This window comes from Molothrus aeneus, chromosome 7 (genome assembly GCF_037042795.1).
Source record: "Molothrus aeneus isolate 106 chromosome 7, BPBGC_Maene_1.0, whole genome shotgun sequence".
NCBI lineage: Eukaryota > Metazoa > Chordata > Aves > Passeriformes > Icteridae > Molothrus > Molothrus aeneus.
In genome coordinates this window covers 38,280,099-38,299,431 of record NC_089652.1, presented here as the reverse complement: position 1 = coordinate 38,299,431, position 19,333 = coordinate 38,280,099, and the positions used below count along the sequence as shown (strand labels likewise).

The 19,333-nt window shown below is 52.3% G+C and overlaps 1 protein-coding gene across 3 annotated transcripts in view; it reads right to left on the bottom strand.

Moving 5' to 3' along the window:
• Nucleotides 1-337: 337 nt before the first annotated feature.
• The window catches only part of GPD2 (glycerol-3-phosphate dehydrogenase 2), a 48,613-nt gene continuing 29,617 nt past the window's right edge, over nt 338-19,333 (bottom strand). For all 3 annotated transcript variants that reach the window (XM_066553476.1, XM_066553477.1, XM_066553478.1), the window contains 11 exons: nt 16,103-16,255; nt 15,016-15,160; nt 10,824-11,017; nt 7,784-7,918; nt 7,363-7,538; nt 6,766-6,897; nt 6,016-6,174; nt 5,133-5,245; nt 4,975-5,053; nt 4,780-4,878; nt 338-1,234 (listed from right to left, as the gene is read on the bottom strand). In XM_066553476.1, coding sequence (XP_066409573.1) covers nt 1,112-1,234; nt 4,780-4,878; nt 4,975-5,053; nt 5,133-5,245; nt 6,016-6,174; nt 6,766-6,897; nt 7,363-7,538; nt 7,784-7,918; nt 10,824-11,017; nt 15,016-15,160; nt 16,103-16,255 — 1,508 coding nt within the window. In that variant the 3' untranslated portion in view covers nt 338-1,111. The remainder of the gene's footprint in view (nt 1,235-4,779; nt 4,879-4,974; nt 5,054-5,132; nt 5,246-6,015; nt 6,175-6,765; nt 6,898-7,362; nt 7,539-7,783; nt 7,919-10,823; nt 11,018-15,015; nt 15,161-16,102; nt 16,256-19,333) is intronic.

The following is a 19,333-nucleotide window of genomic DNA, read 5'->3' as shown; positions in this document are numbered from 1 at the left end:
CTCCCAGCTGATCTCAGCCCAGCCCAGCAGCAGGAGAACAACAGGCAGGTACAGCAGTGCTGGAAACAGCTCCAGTGAGGGCTCCATGCTTTGGTTTTCATATAGCCTGCTGAAAAACAGCCTTTTTTTTTCTAGAAAAGTTAGTAGGATGCAAAACACACACTTTGTTTTTTTCACCGTGTTTGAGCATTTTTAAATTAACATTTAAGAATGTTGTGCTACCAAAACCTGCCCCATCCTACAGAGCATCGGGGTTTGCCCCAAACTTGAAGCTCTTTTTAGCATAAAACACCTTTTGCCTTTATTTCACTGCACAAAGCACCACCTGCAGACAATGCCATTTATTAGAGGCAGTTTATTTGTGTTAACAGTGGAGAAGGGAAGCTGTGCCCAGCTTTCAGCTACATTATTACCTCGGGTGATTAATCCAGGTGTCTTGTTTTTCAGCTGCAATTTCTGAGTGGCCAAGTGCTGGCCGCTGGAATAACAGGGCAAACCTACCACCCACAGCAGGCTCAGGGCAGGCCTCCACCACCCCCATCCCCAGAGGTGCTGGGTTTGCTCCTTTGGAATGGTATCTCCACTCCAGAACACAGCTTTCCCTCTCTTGCTCCTTGGTGAAGAGGCAGAAGCAGCTCAGAGAACTCAGAGCGTTTAAGGGCAGGATTCTGAGCATGGTGTGCTCTGAAGGTGAGGGTGCTGCAAACGTTAATGGCTGGGGCAGGATTCACTCTGAGGCAGGATTCACCCTGAGCACGGCGTGCTCTGAAGGTGAAGGCGCTGCAAAGGTGAATGGCCAGGGCAGGATTCACCCTGAGCACGGTGTGCTCTGAAGGTGAGGGTGCTGCAAACATGAATGGCTGGGGCATTAATGGAGTCACTCTGAGGCAGGATTCACCCCGAGCACGGCGTGCTCTGAAGGTGAAGGCAATGCAAACGTTAATGGCCAGGGCAGGAGGTGCTGAGTGTGCCCCAAAGCCCTGCAGCCTGCACTGCCGAGCTGCTGCCAGCACTCCCCAGCCAGGCACGTCTCGGGGCAGTAAGGAGATCATGAATGAGGAGGACAAACGCACCGGAGTCATTTGGGAGAGCTGCCCCGGGGCCCAGGAGCTCAGAGCCCTCCTCCGCTGCGGTCCACGGGGATGGCCTGGCGCCGCAGGTTCTCCTCAGCACTCTTCATCAGCACAGCCAGCCTGCTGCCTGACACTCGGCCCTTCTGGATGGCACTCATCAGCTGGGGACATGGGACAGGGTCACTGAGGGGCTGGCACTGCAGCCAGCACACACACACACACACACACACACACACACACACACACACACACACACACCTGCGTTCCCAAACTGCAAACCCCGGCCGCGGCCCCAGAGCCTGGCCCCAGGCTCACCCACACCCCCAGGGCTATCAGGGACTGCTTTGGACAGGCCTGGGGGGCAGGAGGAGGGCAAGGACCAAACAGGATCCAGCTGGAAACAGGGCGGACAACCATCATCACTGGGGTTCCTCCATGACATTCAGAATGTGGGAAAGCCCAGCAGCTGCACAGGCTTTCTCTGGTTATTTGTAATACCTGAAGCATGCGGCTCATGGAAGATTCAGGATTTTTTTGCATTTAGGAAGAAATTGTTCCCCATGAGGATGGGCAGGCCCTGGCACAGGGTGCCCAGAGAAGCTGTGGCTGCCCCTGGATCCCTGAAGTGCCCCAGGCCAGGCTGGAACAACCTGATCTAGTGGAAGGTGTCCCTGGCCCTGGCTTGAAGATGAGCTTTAGGGTCCCTCCCACCCCACATCATGCAGGGATTTCATGATTCCTGATCCATCACTGGTCCCAGACCTGCCCTTTCCACCCACATGCCTTTCTCTGGAGAGACACTGTACTTGACTCCCACAATTCTTTCAAATCCAAATTCCTTTATAGACTTTTAAAACTAATTTGCCTCTAAGTCCTGGAAGCTGGACTCTGCTCTCTCCCACTGCAAGCACACTAGTGCTAAGATTTCAGTTAATTCTTTTTTATCCCATGGATAAAGCCAGCATTAGAGCTGAAATTACCTGCAGCCAGCTCTGCAGAGAGCACTGGGGAAGCAATTGGCACTTGCCAAATGCAATTTCTTCCACAATTTTTTCTTCCTGCAAATTCTGCAGGAATCCCCCAGATTCCTTCCCCTCCTAGGAAAAGCTGCTCATTACACCTGCAGCTGGACCTGTGCAAACGTGGTGTGGCCTTGCCCTGACCCCCTTGCAATTCCAGAGGCACAGGGAGGAGGCCAGGCCTGTGCACAGACAGGGATCTCCCAGCAGCAGAGGCACTGCCTCCTGCCCCGTCACCCTCCTGGCCACCAGCCTGCCAGAGCCTGGGGCAATGTGCTTTAGAGGAATGGGATGGGCCTTAAGGTGCCTTCCCACTCAAACCAGCCTGGCATTCCATGATTCCTCCTGATGCAACAGGGGGTGGTTGCCTTTACATGCCACCAGCAGTTCCAAGGCTGCCTGTCCCTCCTGGAGCACTCATCACTGCATGGGCACTGAGCACCAGGGGCTGCCAGGACCACTCTCTGCCAGACCTCTGAGGCCCCTCTGCACCGTGCAGGGGGCCCAGGCTGGCCCTGCTCTGCTCCCACCTGCAGGCCAGCAGCCCCCAGGCACAACCTGCTCTATTTTCCAACACAAACCTCCACAAATATTTGCCCAGGGCTTGCACAAGTTCTGCGCTGAAATGCAATTACTTGAAAGTTTTCAGAAAGCAAACACTCAAGTATTGGGCACTGACTTAACAGATCCATTAAAAAATTAAACAAACATTTAATGTATTTTGCTCCTTCCATGGCAACCCCAGTTCATTTCAGTGGCACCTTCGTGCTTAGCACTCAGTGCTTCCCTGGAGCAGTGCAAGGCACAGGAGAGGGCTCAGCCCTGCAGTGCCATTGATGCCTCAGGTTTGGCTTTTCTATGTTTCAGGCTCTGTGCTGCTTTAGTGTAGAGTTCTGAACCTCACATTCAGCGGTGCTGAGCTCTGTGCACAGAGCAGGGACACAAAACAATTCCTGCTCCAGCTGGGCACCAAGGACAAATGACCCAAACCTCAGCCCAAGAGCACAAACCCTGTGGGCTGCAGAGAAAAACAAGCAGGGTGGGACTGCAGGGGCTAAAGCTGGGATGGGACAATGAACTGCAAGATGCAAATGGAGCAGAACTGATCCCAGGGACAGAGCCCGGGAGCGCTGGTGCATTTTGGGGCCATTTTGGTTGATCTTGGGTGCAGCCCTGGCTGGGCTCTGGTGCTGCTCAAGGTGGATCCATGGAGGAGATGCTTTGAATCAATCCCTGCTTTATTCTGGGACTCTGCCCAGCCTCTGCTCCAGGGCATCCCCATCACTGCTGCTCTGGGAGATGTGCAGGAGCCACAGAGTGACAGAGGTTTGCACAAACAACCCTGAAATACTCCTAAGCCTTTGCATTGTATGGGATGATGCAGGGCTGGCAATCCCTGGTGAGCCTGGTCAGCCTAGCAAAAACACCCCAGAACGCCCCCAAACCCCCCAGAACAACAATTACTGGTTGTTTCAGCTCCCCAACCAGTGTACCCAACCCAAGCAAACTGCAGCTAGCTCAGCCCTGCAGAAAGGGCTGGGCTGCCCCAGTGAAAGGCCTGCAGTGGAGGTACCAGGGTGTCCCTTTGCAGCAGCCAGAACCCAGCTGGGCTGTTCTCTCCCATTTGAACAGACCAGCATAAACTCCCAAAGCCATTGGTTCTCCTTCCCCCCTGGCTTGTTTGGTTTGGCTTTTCCCCTTCCCCCAATTTCACTACAGCCCCTCAGCTCAATTGCTGCATTTTAGGTAAATAAATACTCCTTTTTGCTAATGCTGGACACAACCTGTGAAAATTTTCTGCATTTAGATTCAACAATGCTGCTCTTATCCCCAGCTCATCTCCAGAGAGACAATTACCATTTCCTTTGCCTTGATCTTGTTTGTTTAACTTGACACAGTGAAGAAAGGGCTGACATTGACCAAAATCCCCAGCATTAATTTCTCTCCTGTTTGGCATTCATCATTGCCACTGGGCAGGGGAGGCACGGCAGGCTCTGAAATACCACCCCAAAAAGGGATCCTCAAACACCAACCCAGCTGACAAACTGCATATGCAAAGGGAGCACCCTTGGGTTTGCTTGAAAGCCCCCCAAAAAGCAGATGCATGTCATTTTTTTCAGAGAAACTGTGACAATTTTACCAGTCCAGTAAATAAAATGGGTTACAGGGCCTGGGATGGGCTCTAACTACAAGCTCATTCTTTATAATATTCAGTTTATTATTTAGTTATTTAGTTTATTATCATTATGGTTATATTACTATTTATCATTATAAATATTTGGTTATTTAGTTGTTTATTATTCAGTTTCTTAGTTTACTCATTTTTGTAACAACCCTTAACAGCTGTGGATAATGTCAGTGTGCACACCTGTGCCATGCACCTTCCAATGGACACCTGTATCCTCTTAAATACATTTAAACAGCATTTCTGGGCTTAAAATGCCAAATTCAGGTCTGGACTGGGGCATACTTTGTAATTGGACCCGTTCTTTGAGTCTGACTGGGGAAAAAAAAATCCTGAATTTCCAAGCTGCTTGAGGATGCTCTGTGTGCCCCTTGTACCGCCACCACCAGCACAGGAACACTCCCTTGGTCTCCAACCCAGCCCTAGGCAAGGGGAAAAGCTCCCTAAGTGTGTCTTTGCTGCTCAGAAACCAGCCCTTCGTGGAACCAAAGGGAGCACGTACCTGCAGGAACTCGTTGAGCTCCACCTGCCCGTTCTTGTTGAGATCCACCTCATTGAGGATCTCGTGGAGGGTGTTCTCATCCATCTGCACGCTGATGCTCTGCACGGAACGAGCACAGGACAGGGGGCTCAGCAGCCTGGGCCTCACCCCTCACCAAGCTCCCCCCAGAGGGAGTCAGGAGCAGGGGCAGCTCACCTGCAGCACACGCTGCACGTCCAGGATGGTGATGAAGCCCTTCTTGTCCTTGTCAAACATGCGGAACCGCTTCTTGTACCTGCGAGGGAGGGGCTGCACGTCAGGGCCCCACGGGCTGCAGGGAACAGCAGCACGGGCAGCCCTCCTGCCCCACTCACCTCTCAATATCTGAAGGCACCAGGCTGATCTCAGAGCTGTCTGTTAATTGATCTGTTTTCACTTTGTAGCCCATTTCATAGTACAGGAATGTTTTAGCGGTTTCAAGCTCCTCCTACAATGAAAACACAAAACCTGAGTATCTGAGCAATAGCAAGTTCTTACGCAGGTACTTATTTTTTATGCTTTACTATTAGGTTCTTTCACATAACCAATACTTTTCCAGGGTCCCAAAATTAAGCAGATGGCAGCTGAGAAGTATCAAAAAATTAAACTTAGGCACTTTTTGCAAAAGGTATCCATGCTAGTAAAGACTTCCAATTTCTGTGTAAATGCTTTCAGGTGCATCCACACCTTCAGTCACACACAGTGTCTGCCCCTTTCAGAAAGAAATGGCCTTTTTAGACTAGGCCTACAACTTGTCATTTTTCTACCATTTGATATCTTAGTGTGATGATGATTTAGTGTGATCTTTAGTGTGATGATTTGGACTCAGCTGTCCAAAATCAGAAAAAAAATCAGGGAGCTCAACACCAGGCAGGTTCTTTATGGTTACAGGAGCTTCCTTTGCTGAGGCAGATCTGTTGAAAAGTGTCAGCAAAGCAAAATAACAGACAGGAATAGGACAGCAATGCCAAGCCTGCTTTCATTTCTAAGGCTGGGGAGCAGCAGGATACAGATCTTCCCCTTCCCCCCCAGCCCCTGGCCAATCCCAACCCATCCCACAGCCATTTGATAAAGCTTTTAGAATGAAATGCACCAAGTGACTCATTCTGCTGGGAATAAAACATCACTTGTAGCTCTCTATTCAACCAACTGGGATCCTTAACACAGAAACTCCTCAAGAAAAACAAAGCAGCTGGAGCTGAAAAGGGCCCTTTGTACCTTCTTCTTCTGCTCACTCCAGTTGAGCTCCTTGGCCATGATGTCCACGATGCGGGGCAGGGCCTCGTCGGCAGCCTGCACGTTGAGGAAGGCCAGGCGGGTGCGGCGTGAGATGATGTCCACGGCGGTGCGCGCGTACTCCTTCACCCCGTACACCACCTGGGGACAAGGGACAGCAGGGATGGCACCCCAGAGCCCCACAACAGGCTGGGAGAGCCCCTTCTCCTGGGGACACTTTACAGAACCCACCTGGGGACAAGGGACAGCAGGGATGGCACCCCAGAGCCCCACAACAGGCTGGGAGAGCCCCTTCTCCTTGGGACACTTTACAGAACCCACCTGGGGACAAGGGACAGCAGGGATGGCACCCCAGAGCCCCACAACAGGCTGGGAGAGCCCCTTCTCCTTGGGACACTTTACAGAACCCACCTGGGGACAAGGGACAGCAGGGATGGCACCCCAGAGCCCCACAACAGGCTGGGAGAGCCCCTTCTCCTCGGGACACTCTACAGAACCCACCTGGGATCCAATGTTTGTACATGAAGTACAAAATGGGTGGTATATAAATATTTAGTTGTGCATAAATATATTATTATGTGTATAAATCGATACACAAAGTGTGCTCCAGGTACAGGCACAGAAAATATCTTGGCCTCCCCAAAGGAAAGGGCTCAAGGAGATGTTTCAGAGCCACCGACCTGCTCATCCCAAGGACAGAATCCCAGAAGGTGACACAGTTTTTCCACATACCTCAGCTTCGATGTACGGAAATTCAGACACCAGACGTTTCCCAACAATAGGCCACCTCTTCCCTGTCACCTGGGCTATTTTGGCCACCTCAAAAGCCTTGTCCCCATAGGTGGAAGCCAGGTGCTGAGCCACCTGTGGAGATGAAAACAAATCCAGCATGCTTTGAAAGCACATGAAAGACACATTTTCCTTGACCATTCCCTCATCCCCAACAACAAACAGGCTGCCAAGGGTGCTGGAGTGTGACAGCGTGGGAGGAAGCTCAGTGCTATGGGAGGCTGGACCAGCACTGCCCTGCTGTGTCTGTGCTACCAGGCCTGACAGCCCAGCTCTCCTGCCACACAGAGATCACACTGCTGCACGGCTTGGGGGGCTCCAGGGACCACAGACCCCACAAGTCAGAGAGTTTTTAGCAGGAAACAGTCAAGATTAGGAGGAAGGAAAGAGGGGAAGATGATGAACCATTACTAACTTTATTTCTGTTAGAACTATCTCTGCCCCAGCTCTGGTCGGGTCTACCAGACCTCTGCCCAAGTTATGTTGGTGTTTCATTTAGGGGAAGACCAAAGCCCTCCAAGGCAGGAAGGCAGGACTCACCTCACTTTCCAGTCCATAATCCTGGACCAGCCTGATGTAGAGCGTGGGGCTCCAGTCCACGGCCCCCTCCAGCTGCAGCCCCATGGTTTGGCAGGAGCCCGCCTCCAGGTTGTGCTCGCGCACGGCCGCGTCGATGGTGTCCCGTGCCATGGCACGGTAGGTCGTCCACTTCCCACCTGGGGGAACAGGGCTCACCTCGTCATTTGGGGAAAGCAGCAGCAATACAAGCTCTTACACCCTACAGACATAGCTCTGTATTCCATAGACCACATGACTGCTGCCAGCCTTGCTCCAAGCCACACCCGCTGCCACGGACAGAGCAGTTTGGTTGCAGGAGCAGAAGGATTCCCACGGAACGGGATTTTTGCATGCAATACCCTGGGGAAGCCCAGCAGAGCTGTATTCAAGGAACCCCCAGTACCTGCAATGGTGATGAGGCCACTGTCGCTGATGGTCACAACGTGGTTCCGGGATAGGGACTGGGTGTCCTTGGAGTCGGGGTTGGTCACCAGGGGCCGGATGCCACTCCAGGCTGCCAGCACATCTCCTCTTCTCACTGTGCAGAGCCACACTGAGGCACGGCCAGCCCGAGCCCAGGCATGCCCAGTTCCCACTGGGCACTGCCAAGGGCTGCTCCACACCCTGCTTGACCCTGAGCAACCCCCAGAGCTGGGGAGAGCCCCCAGAGCCAGGGGAGAAGCTGGGCTATGGAATCCCAGAACCACTGATGTTGGAAAAGCTCTCCCAGCCCATCGAGTCCAGCTGGTACCAATGCCCACCTTGTCACCAGCCCAGAGCACTGAGCGCCACATCCAGATGTTCCCTGGACAGCTCCAGGGATGGGGACTCCAAACCTGCCTGGGCAGCTGCAGCCTGACCCCCCCCCCCCCTTTCCATGAAAATTCTTCCCAATGAATCTGAACAGTCCTTACATTGTATTTTATAAACCAAAATAAAGTTTGTTACATGAGTATAACATTTCCTTTCAGATCTTTCAAGCTTTTCCTCTAGATTGAAGGTTATTATTCCAAGATTTCCTCTTGACAAGCCTTTTTCCCCAGCCTTCACCCTAAGTGCAGTTACCAATTTGCTTTATACTGAAGTCTTTGGAACATGTTTTAATACAACTTTCAAATGACCGATAATTGAAAAATCACTAAAAGGGTGTAAAAAACATCCCCCAAAGAACACGGAATAGATTTCCAAAATCAATGTGCTCTGCCAGCGTGTTCAACCTGCCAAAATGAAGTGTTAATCACAGACACAAGACCCTGTATTAGGTTTATAAACTAATGAAACTACAGAAAGCAGCACGCGTGACGCTGTAATTAAGCAGCTGGAAGGTGTCCAAGCCTGTGGAAGTTGATAACCCTGGCACTGACTCTGGCAGCAGAGGCAGGGCTGTCGAGGGGTGATATGGGCAGTGCCGTTGTTATTTCAGCTCCAGCCATCTATAAACAGTAATTGCACAGGAAAACCAGTACAGGCCCAGCTGGGCTGAGCCAGAGCGACTGAACACTTCTGAATGTGCTGCTGGAAAACATGTGGGAAACCAGGGAATGGCCTGGCCTTACAGCCCATCCCATCCCACCCCTGCCATGGCAGGGACACCTCCCACTGTCCCAGGCTGCTCCAAGCCCTGTCCAGCCTGGCCTGGGACACTGCCAGGGATCCAGGGGCAGCCCCAGCTGCTCTGGGCACCCTGTGCCAGGGCCTGTCCACCCCCACAGGGGAGAATTTCTTCCTAATCTCCTATCTAATCTCTGTCCTATTCACATTCCCATCTCCCTCCCTGGTCTCCTGAGCTTCCAACACAAACTGCTGCTCCAGACACCCAACAGGAGCTTCTCTGGACACTTTCAGAACTTCATACAACATGCAGACATCAATTCTCCACTTCAGGAAACAAGGAATCGATCATTTCCCATCTCAGACAGCAGGTTTTCCTAAACCTAAGTATGTTACAATGATCCTGCCTGAGTGCTTTTCAGACTTATTTCAATGCTGCAGCAGAAACGCAGCAGTACAGAATAATCTAAATAAACCAAACCCTCAGTCTGGAGGGAAGATGGCTGCCCAGGGCAGTGGTGGAGTCACCCTCCCTGGAGGTGCCCAAAAAACAAGTGGATGTGGCACTTGGGGAGATGTGTTAGTGGTGGTGCTGGCTGGTGGTGGACTGGATGCTCTGGAGCAGCAGCAGCAAATGCTGACACCTCAGCCCACCGGTTTGGGAGAGCCAGATCCCAAGAGCCACAGCTTCAGGCAGCAGCACATTGTCCCCCAGGCTGGGATGGCCCCCGGGCTGGAATGGCCCCCGGGCTGGGATGGCCCCCAGGCTGGAATGGCCCCCGGGCTGGAATGGCCCCCGGGCTGGAATGGCCCCCGGGCTGGAATGGCCCCCGGGCTGGAATGTCCCCAGGCTGGGATGGCCCCCGGGCTGGAATGCCCCCAGGCTGGGATGGCCCCCAGGCTGGAATGTCCCCAGGCTGGAATGGCCCCCGGGCTGGGATGGCCCCCAGGCTGGAATGCCCCCAGGCTGGGATGTCCCCAGGCTGGGATGTCCCCAGGCTGGGATGGCCCCCAGGGTGGAATGGCCCCCAGGCTGGAATGGCCCCCAGGCTGGAGTGGCCCCCAGGCTGGGATGGCCCCCAGGCTGGAATGGCCCCCGGGCTGGAATGGCCCCCAGGCTGGAGTGGCCCCCAGGCTGGAGTGGCCCCCAGGCTGGAGTGGCCCCCAGGCTGGAATGCCCCCAGGCTGGAATGGCCCCCGGGCTGGAATGGCCCCCAGGCTGGAGTGGCCCCCAGGCTGGGATGTCCCCAGGCTGGGATGTCCCCAGGCTGGGATGTCCCCAGGCTGGGATGGCCCCAGGCTGGGATGTCCCCAGGCTGGGATGGCCCCCAGGCTGGGATGGCCCCCAGGGTGGAGGGGCCCCCAGGCCGGGATGGCCCCCAGGCTGGAATGGCCCCTGGGCTGGGATGTCCCCAGGCTGGAATGGCCCCCGGGCTGGAATGGCCCCTGGGCTGGGATGTCCCCAGGCTGGAGGGGCCCCCAGGCTGGAATGGCCCCCCAGGCTGGAATGTCCCCAGGCTGGCATGGCCCCCAGGCTGGAGTGGCCCCCGGGCTGGAATGGCCCCAGGCTGGGATGTCCCCCAGGCTGGGATGTCCCCAGGCTGGCATGGCCCCCAGGCTGGGATGTCCCCAGGCTGGAATGTCCCCAGGCTGGCATGGCCCCCAGGCTGGAGTGGCCCCCGGGCTGGAATGGCCCCAGGCTGGGATGTCCCCCAGGCTGGGATGTCCCCAGGCTGGCATGGCCCCCAGGCTGGGATGTCCCCAGGCTGGAATGTCCCCAGGCTGGCATGGCCCCCAGGCTGGAATGGCCCCAGGCTGGGATGTCCCCAGGCTGGGATGGCCCCCAGGGTGGAATGCCCCCAGCCCTTCCCAGCAAGGCTTCCCCGGGTTACCTTCCACATCGGGGCCCAGGTAGTTGCGCACTTCGCTCAGGATGAAGTTGATGTCCTCCTCGGTGGGGATGGGGTGGGCGGTGACATCCGTGGGGCTGTCCGTGGTCCCTGCGATCGTCATCTTCTCCCAGGGCAGGAAGAAGATCACTCTGCCATCGCTGGTGTCGGGGTCCAGCAGCCCCATGTTGTCAGGGCTGGAAGAGAGGAGGGACCTGGCTCACACCAGAACAGGGGGGGCACCTGGGGGCTGTCCCTGCACCCCCAGGGCCCAGACAAGGACTGCGACACAGCGTCTGTTCCCAGGGAAAGGGGTTAATAAATCAACAAATAATGGATTTCATAGGTGGCTAAGACATGGCTTTAAACAATGTCCCAGCAGGTTAGTGAAACAAGGCCCGTGGATGTTTTTATGCCATAAAATCACAGTGATTCCTCCGATCTGCCTCCACAATAAAGGTGAAGCAGGAGGGGTGAGGGGTGGTGACTGAGAGGAAAAGGAAAATAAAGAAGAGAAATGAAGACATTTAAGGAATATCCTTGCAGTGACACTAAGCCTGAGTTTGTCACCACCTGCCACTTGAGCAGGAAGGAACACCCACAGACTCCTGAGGGATTTGGACCAAGGAACGTGCTCTGAGTGCTTCTAGCTCTGTTCCTGAATGGGGAACTGTGCTTTGAGGGAAAAAGGCAAAAGTGACACTTGGTGGATGCTACTCAGGCATTTTTCATTACTTCTGCCAGTGCTACAACAGAATGATTCAGTACAAGGATGAAAGACCGTAGTGCTTTGGATAGATTTTAATTCATGTATCAGGTTTTTCTGGTGTGATGTAAGAAAGATATCCACAGGTACAAACCCACTACCTCCTCATGGCTTATTAAAAAGCTCTGCTTGTATTTCAGAAAACAAAAGGTTTTTATAAACACTTCAAAGGAAACAGCTTTTATGTAGGAAAACATTGAACTGTCCCTTTTTTCGATCATTTTTCCTTCAAGGACTGATGCTGACTTTCATTGAAGGTGCTGCAACTCCCTTTACAAACATGTGCAGTCAGGTCAGGGCTCTTCAGGCTGTGCCCCTGCTCCTGAGATACAGGGAGCACATGGAAGGAGGGCACAAGAGGCAGATTTAGGTGGCAGTTATGGACTTCAGAGGGGAATTATTCAGTGGGTCAAATCCTAAGGCAGGCAAAGACCTGCTTGGGTGGGATTTACCTATTCAAGCTGAATATTGCTTTTTTAGGAAGTCTGAAGTGATTACTGAAGGGAGGTTGGCAATATCTGGCAAGGCTGGGAGAGAGGCTGAGAATTTCATAGCTAGCATGTATATTAGACCCATTTTAGCTGATATTTATAGACAGCTTAGGCATACGGTGGCAGAGGTACAATCTAATAGGGGAAGTCAACACAGGTTTGGGAAAGGTAAATCACCTCAGACAAATGATTACTTTTTAAAATGAAAAAGCTGTTGATTTAGAGACAGAGGAAATCAGAGGTTTAATATACAGTATCAGAATTCAGAAACTTTATAGACATTTTCTTCAAAGTATGAAATTTTTTTAATGTGATTTCATAAAAACTGCTAAAAACAAGGAAGATAAACAAGCAAAGACTTCCAACTAAGTTTCCCCACAGCACCTCTGGACTGAAGTGTTTTAGATTGCACAGCAAGTGCTGAGAAAGGCTGGAACAGTTTTTCATATGCCAATTATTTACTGAATCACTGATACCAGCTATCCTGGGAAGCTCTCTCTCCATGCCCTTTGCCATGCTTGTTCCAGCTTATTTAAATAACTAAAGAACCACCCAAACAAATGCAAAATAAGGTGTTTTGCATCAGAAAGAAGCATCTTAACACCCAAATACTGGCCTTCCTGAGGCCTCAGGAGTCATGCTGCTGCACACCAGGAATAACTCTGAAACAACACGATTTTATGAGGCAGGAATTCCTATGATTCCACCATGGATGGGAGAAGGAGGTAAGAGCCATGTAGCCCAGGTGAGATTTCTCTTTAAAGATGGCTAAAATAGGCAAATTGAGGATTTGAAATTCCAGCATGAAGCATAAAGCAATGCCTTTAAAGAGAAATGTAGAGGCAAAAGGTCTGGGAGATCAATGGAAGGTCTTGGATCCATGGAAGATCTCCAGCTGAAGAAGCATTTGACCAAAGCACCACAAATGCAGTTAAAGAGCAATAAAAAGTGACTTTCCATAGAGAAGAAGGGAGGTGCAACAAGCAAGTTTACCTGGAATGTGGAATGCAGAGCAAAGAGGAAAATTCCAGAAAGGCAGAAACATCTGAAACTGGTCAGAAGGGAGAGGAAGCCTTGCCTTCACAGACATTTTGCAGTCAGGAAGCCTAATTAATGAGGGGAGGAATTCTGGGACTATTAATGAAGGACTTCAATGAGTAAGAAACCCATGGGGAGTGAATGCATTAGGTTAACATTAGTTTTACAAAATCTTGACTATATTTATAACTAAAACCCTCTAGGTGTTAAAAAAAAAAATCATTTGTGTGACTGTGGGCCAAAATCCGGTAACACATTCCCAGGGCACACGTGGACACGGTGAAATGCCAACCTTCCTGTGCTGAGTGGTGTTCCTTGGCACCACGAGAAGGAAGGCCTGGTACAACCAAGATTTAATCCCACCAGTGTTTTCTATTTAGCAGACAGTTCCCTGCTTTCAGCTATCCCACTCCAAGGAAATTCAGTGCAGTGTTATCTTATCAGCTGTGCTGTGGAGGCAGTGTGTGGGCAGATACTATTTTCCAAGGAAAGTAATGCCCACATGCTGACATACACCGGGGAACATGGAGAACAAGAATTCTCTACATTTCCAATTAAAAGTATTGGGTTATTACAGAATAAATAAATCAGAGCTCTCAAGTGTATCCAGCCATCTTCTACTTTGAATTTACCAAGTGAGTCCAGGTTTCAAAGCTTTCCATGTTTTTGTGTAGGGCCATAAAGCTAATCACACACATCCTTCTCCAGGCATATGAGGAAACTGGGATTACAGCCCATTTCTCCACATTTTTAGTACTTTAAAGCAGCTATCAGGTCATTTTACCATTTTTCATGGAGAAAGATACAAAAATGAAAAAAAAAAAAACCAGAAGAGAATGCAGGGGTGATTTTACACCAGGCAAAAAATGCCTCAATTTTCCAGTGTCTGGTGGTGTCCTGTCGGGACAGCTCTGGCAGAAGCACCCCCTGGTGCACTGGAAGGCTGAATTCCCATTCTGAGAGGGGCTGTGGAAGGCATTACTGCAAGGGCATTGTATCAACACAACTGGGCTAAGTCCATAAAGGGGAATTTCCATTAGGATGCTAATGACTTCAGGAAGCAAAGGCAATATTTGAGTTCCGACTGACAAGACTGGCTCGGGAGAAGGGGATTTGGCTTTGCACAGCAAACAGGGAGAGGAGCAGGAGACTGCAGGGAGCAGAGTGCCACGGGAACCTCTCCTGGAACACAGAGGGCACGTCCTGGCCACCAAAACCCCAGGGGTGGGCACGTGGGCTTGGGGCCACAGCAAATGTGGTTGTGCTACTCTGAGCTACTTTTATTACCTGTGATAGTAATTATTATTACTGATTACACTGCCCATCCTCTCACTTATTCTGTGCTTCTGCACTTCTGTTTTCTCTGAGCACAGCCACATCCTGGCAGAGTCACTGCACAGGGAGTTTCATATGTGAAGGCAGGCAGTAGAACAAGATGGTCTTTAAAGTGCCTTCCAACCCAGACCACTCTGTGACTCCATGATTTAACAGGACAAGAGATTCTGTACGAAGGTGCAACATCTCTGGAAGGTTTTACATGCTCCTTGTTTCCCTGAGGGGGTGACCAAGCAGCAGCACACTCAGCTGAAAGGCATCAGTGAAACAGGTGTTTTCACACCTGGGGAAGCGCTGCCTAAACGCCTTCTGCTTCAGCAGGAGTCCTGCCCTGGGCAGCTCTAACTAAAAACTACGCGGCCTCAGTGTGCTCTGAAGAGATGAAATTGTTCTCCTCACCGGCACAGCGCCAGGATCCTCTTTGGAAAACACAAACAAAGATCAGAGTCCAACTGTGCGCTGCGAGCTGCCGCAGAGCCAGCGGTGCGCCTCTCCCAGCTGATTTATTCAGCAGCAGCAGAGATTACAAATGGTGTCACACGGGCAGCAGCTCCCCGGGCCTCACCTGTAATAACCAGGCATCACGATATGCACGCCTGCACTGGGCTGACAGATGTTGGGCACCTCCTGATCATCCATTTTGCGGACTGAGTCTGTGAAAGGTCCCGTGGCATTGATAACACACTTGGCTCTGACATCGAACTCCTTCCCTGTGAAAGAAAACAGTATCAATCACAGACACCATTTGTTTCCTGCTCACTGATGCTCTTTGTTATTCATCTCTCTATGAACTCAACCTACTGTAAAGTGTACCCTGTGTGTCTGAACTCAACAGCTGGGACGGGTTCTAAAAATTAACTAAATGTTCATTCAACACCAGATTTGAGAGAAATGTTTTAGAGTGGAATCCCAGCTTATCTGTAAGGGCAGAAGAGAGGCAGGCAGGGTGGAAGTTGCTCAGCTGAAATCTGCCTCTCAAGAAGAGAGATTTCAGTCTCAGCCCGCAGACTCGGTAAATGGGATTACTACTGTACAGCATGGAGCCTTTTACAATGTCATCTTTGCTTGACAGAAGGGCTGGGATGCCAGGCTCAGTCTGGCCTGCCAAAACACTGGGGTTTGAGTGAGAAATGTGACAGAAGTGGAAGCTGAGTGACACTAATGGCACGGCCCAGAAAGATGCTCCTGTGCTGGTTCAAGGCTGTTTGCAGACGGCAGTGGCCCCGCTCCTCCCTCTCATGTTATCCCAGAGTGTTACTGTCCTCTGTAGTGCACCCCACACACCCCACTCACCTGTGAGCACATCCCTGCAGTGCACCCCACACACCCCACTCACCTGTGAGCACATCCCTGCAGTGGGACTCCACAGACCCCAAAACCTGCGAGCATATCCCTGCAGTGCATGCTGCACACCCCATAGACCCCACTCACCTGTGAGTATGGCCCTGCAATGGGACTCCACAGACCCCACAATCACCTGTGAGCACATCCCTGCAGCGCAACCCGCAGATCCTGCACATACCCCAAACCCCATACACTCCCCATACACCCCAGACTCACTGGTGAACACATCACTGCAGTGCACCCTGCAGACCCCACACACACCCCCCAAACCCCACACACGCCCCATAGACCCCAAACCCCAGACTGACCGGTGAGCACGTCCCTGCAGCGCACGCCGCAGACGCGGCCCGTGTCCGAGCTCTTGAGCAGGTGCCGCACCTCGGTGTAATTGGCGGTGGCAGCGCCGTAGCGGGCGGCGGTCAGGGCGATGGCCAGGTTCATGCGCGCGTCGTTGTGCTGTCCTGCAGGGAAGGACAGCCGTCACCCGCAGCACGGCCGGCGCCGCGGCAGCGTGTCAGCACGGATCTGTCACAGCTGTCCCTGTCACATCGTGTACCGCGAGCGGCCGCTCGCTCCCGGGCTCTGCGCGCCCCGCGGGCCGGGCCGGGCCGGGCGGGCACCGCCGCGTCCAGCGCGCCCCGCGGGCTGGGCCTGCCCCACCGGGCTCTGCCTGCCCCACACGGGCCGTGCCTGCCCCACACGGGCTGTGCCTGCCCCACACGGACTGAGCCTGCCCCACCGGGCTCTGCCTGCCCCACACGGGCCGTGCCTGCCCCACACGGGCTGAGCCTGCCCCACACGGGCTGGGCCTGCACCATGGGCTGTGCCTGCCCCACACGGACTGAGCCTGCCCCGTGCCTGCCCCACACGAGCTGTGCCTGCCCCACACGGGGCTCTGACTGCCCCACACGGGCTGTGCCTGCCCCACACGGGCTCTGCCTGCCCCATGCCAGCCCCATACAGGCTATGCCAGCCCCACACGGGCTGTGCCTGCCCCACATGGGCTGTGCCTTCACCATGGGCTGTGCCTGCCCCACACAGGCTCTGCCTGCCCCACACACACCGAGCCTCTCGCTGAGGGTCTGCACCGCTGCACTGAGCAGCACACAAACCACCCCTGCCAGCACACAAACCTTTCCTTTATCATCCTGCCCTAACTCGGTACTCACACCCAGGATTTTGACAATACAACTGGAATTAACCAACAAGTCCGATTACCAAGTGAACACATGACACTTGACATCCTAAACATCCTTTTAGAGACTCGGCCAAATTTAACTGGTTTTTTTTTTTTTTTTGTATATGCCTTTGAACTTCCCAACATATAACATAAAAGCAACCAAAAAAGAGAAATAAGTGGACAAGAATTAATGAAGGATTCTTAACACATATCATTAAAGATTTATTACTGAAATTCCCTCGTTAAAGAAAACCAAGAGAGAGGTGGAGGGACTGTGAGGGGAAGATGATTAATTACTCTGAAATACTGGCTTCACCTGAGATTTTTCCTATTTATTATTGCACTGAATTGGAGGCCTGGATGCTGGCTGGAAAGAATTACTATACATTGAAGGGGCCAGGCTCTGTGTGTCCTGAATAATTAATTTCCGAGCAGGCTAAACTTCCTGAGGTTCACTTCCCCACCTGCTTGGACCACTCCTATCACGGACCATACTGATAAAGTGATAAATTTGTAATAGATACTGTAGGTGATTTATGTTGCCAGCATTCCCAGCATTTAGTATAAATGGTTTATGTAAAGTTTGGTCCTTCGGATTCTGCCTGCGCAAATCTCCAACCGCCGTGCAAATCATCTGTTCCCAGCTAAAAGGGCAAAGTTATAAAGATGGGATCAACGGCCTCGCAAGCACCACCTCCCCTCCCCAAACCCCTCATTCCAACCCAGTCCAAGCTGTGCAGTGCCATCCGTCTTCAGCTATGAGAAAAAAAGTTACACAAAGTGTGCAGAAACGGCAGCATGATAAAGCACCGATGAAGAAACAAACAGTAACTCCAATTCCACTCAGCAAACAATGCCCAAAATCAGCTGCAACAACGGAAGAACAGCAAAACAACTGAGCAAGATGTCAGGAAAAGTTGGGGATGCTCCATCACACGAGATGCACGAGAGGGAACAACCATCGGTCAGAGCTGGCAGGCAAAGCTTTCAGGAAACGCACGGGCCCTGCTGCTGCCGCCGTGGCAGGGAGGGATAAATGACCTTATGAGGCTCACCTCAAAGCTGCCCAGTTTCAGGCAGGGTTGAGAGAAAGTACAGCTCGTGTGCAGAGGGAGCACTGGGAGAAAAAGGGACAAAGGACAGCGACAAGCTGCGATACAGCAGCTCTTCCACATAACAGGGAAGCCAGTGCTCAAGGAAGGACTGGATGTGGCACTCGGTGCTCTGGGCTGGTTGATGAGGTGAGGTCACAGCTTGGACTCGATGCTCTCGGAGGGCTTTTCCAACATAAATGCTTCAGTGATTCTGTAATCGAGGAAATGCTCCCCTAGCCTGTGGCCAGGGGCTCTCAGGAGCTCATTGCTCTGGAGACATGCCCCTTTCCCTGTGGCTGAACCGGGCCAGCCTGAGCCATGGCGCCGCAGGACTCAGCTGTCGCGCATCACGCAGCAGCCCCCCTCGGGCAGGGGGCAAACCCCAACCCTGCCATGCCCTCAGCACAAGGGGATCTGCTCCCTCCTTGCAGCAGGACCCTGGGGCCAGGGGCTCTCAGGCCCCCAGTCTGCTCCTGCCAGCAGTGCCCCAGGTGGCACCGACACAAAGCCCCCCTCCTGTGGTGCCCTGGTGTGGGGATTCATCACATTCAGCACGACCCCACTTCAGCCAATATTAGCTCTGGTCTATGGAGCCCTGACTGTTTAAATTTGGCGAGTTTGCCTCTTCCCAGATTTGTCACTTATTTGTCCAGAGCAAAAGCAATCCGGAGGAGCCAATCAGCAGAATAAATAATGTGGAAATGGGTAGCTTCTATAAAACCAAACTTCCAAGTAACAATGGTTTAGCAAGTCCCAAATCCAAAGGCTGCTCAGTGTTTTGTTGAGCGTCCCAATGCTCCTAAAGCCAGAGTGAGCTCAGGACACTCTCAGCACATGCCAGGATTTGGACCACTGTGCTCAAAACAACATTTTCCTCCTTTCTCTGAACCTCTCATCCATTTTCTCCTCATCATTATTCTGACGCAAGAACCCCCATGCTATTACTCACTCCTCAGCTGTCCAAAAGCAACTGAGTGCCTATGGAATGCATTTGCAGGCAGAGGACTGGGAAATAACCAGTTCCTGATTAACTAAACGGCTAGAAAAACACACTGGCTTCAGATTGATGTGACCTACAGTGTGGAGTGCTTGAGTATTTCACTACATGAACAGCAGAGATCTGCAGAGGTCTGGGTTTGAAAGGAGTAAAGAGTGACTTCCCACCTTGGGAATTTATCATCTGTGGAGAACAACAGTGCAGTTTAGGAGAGATGGGGTCACAGGATAGTGGTTCCATACTCAGGAACAGCTGGGTTTTGCCTTTT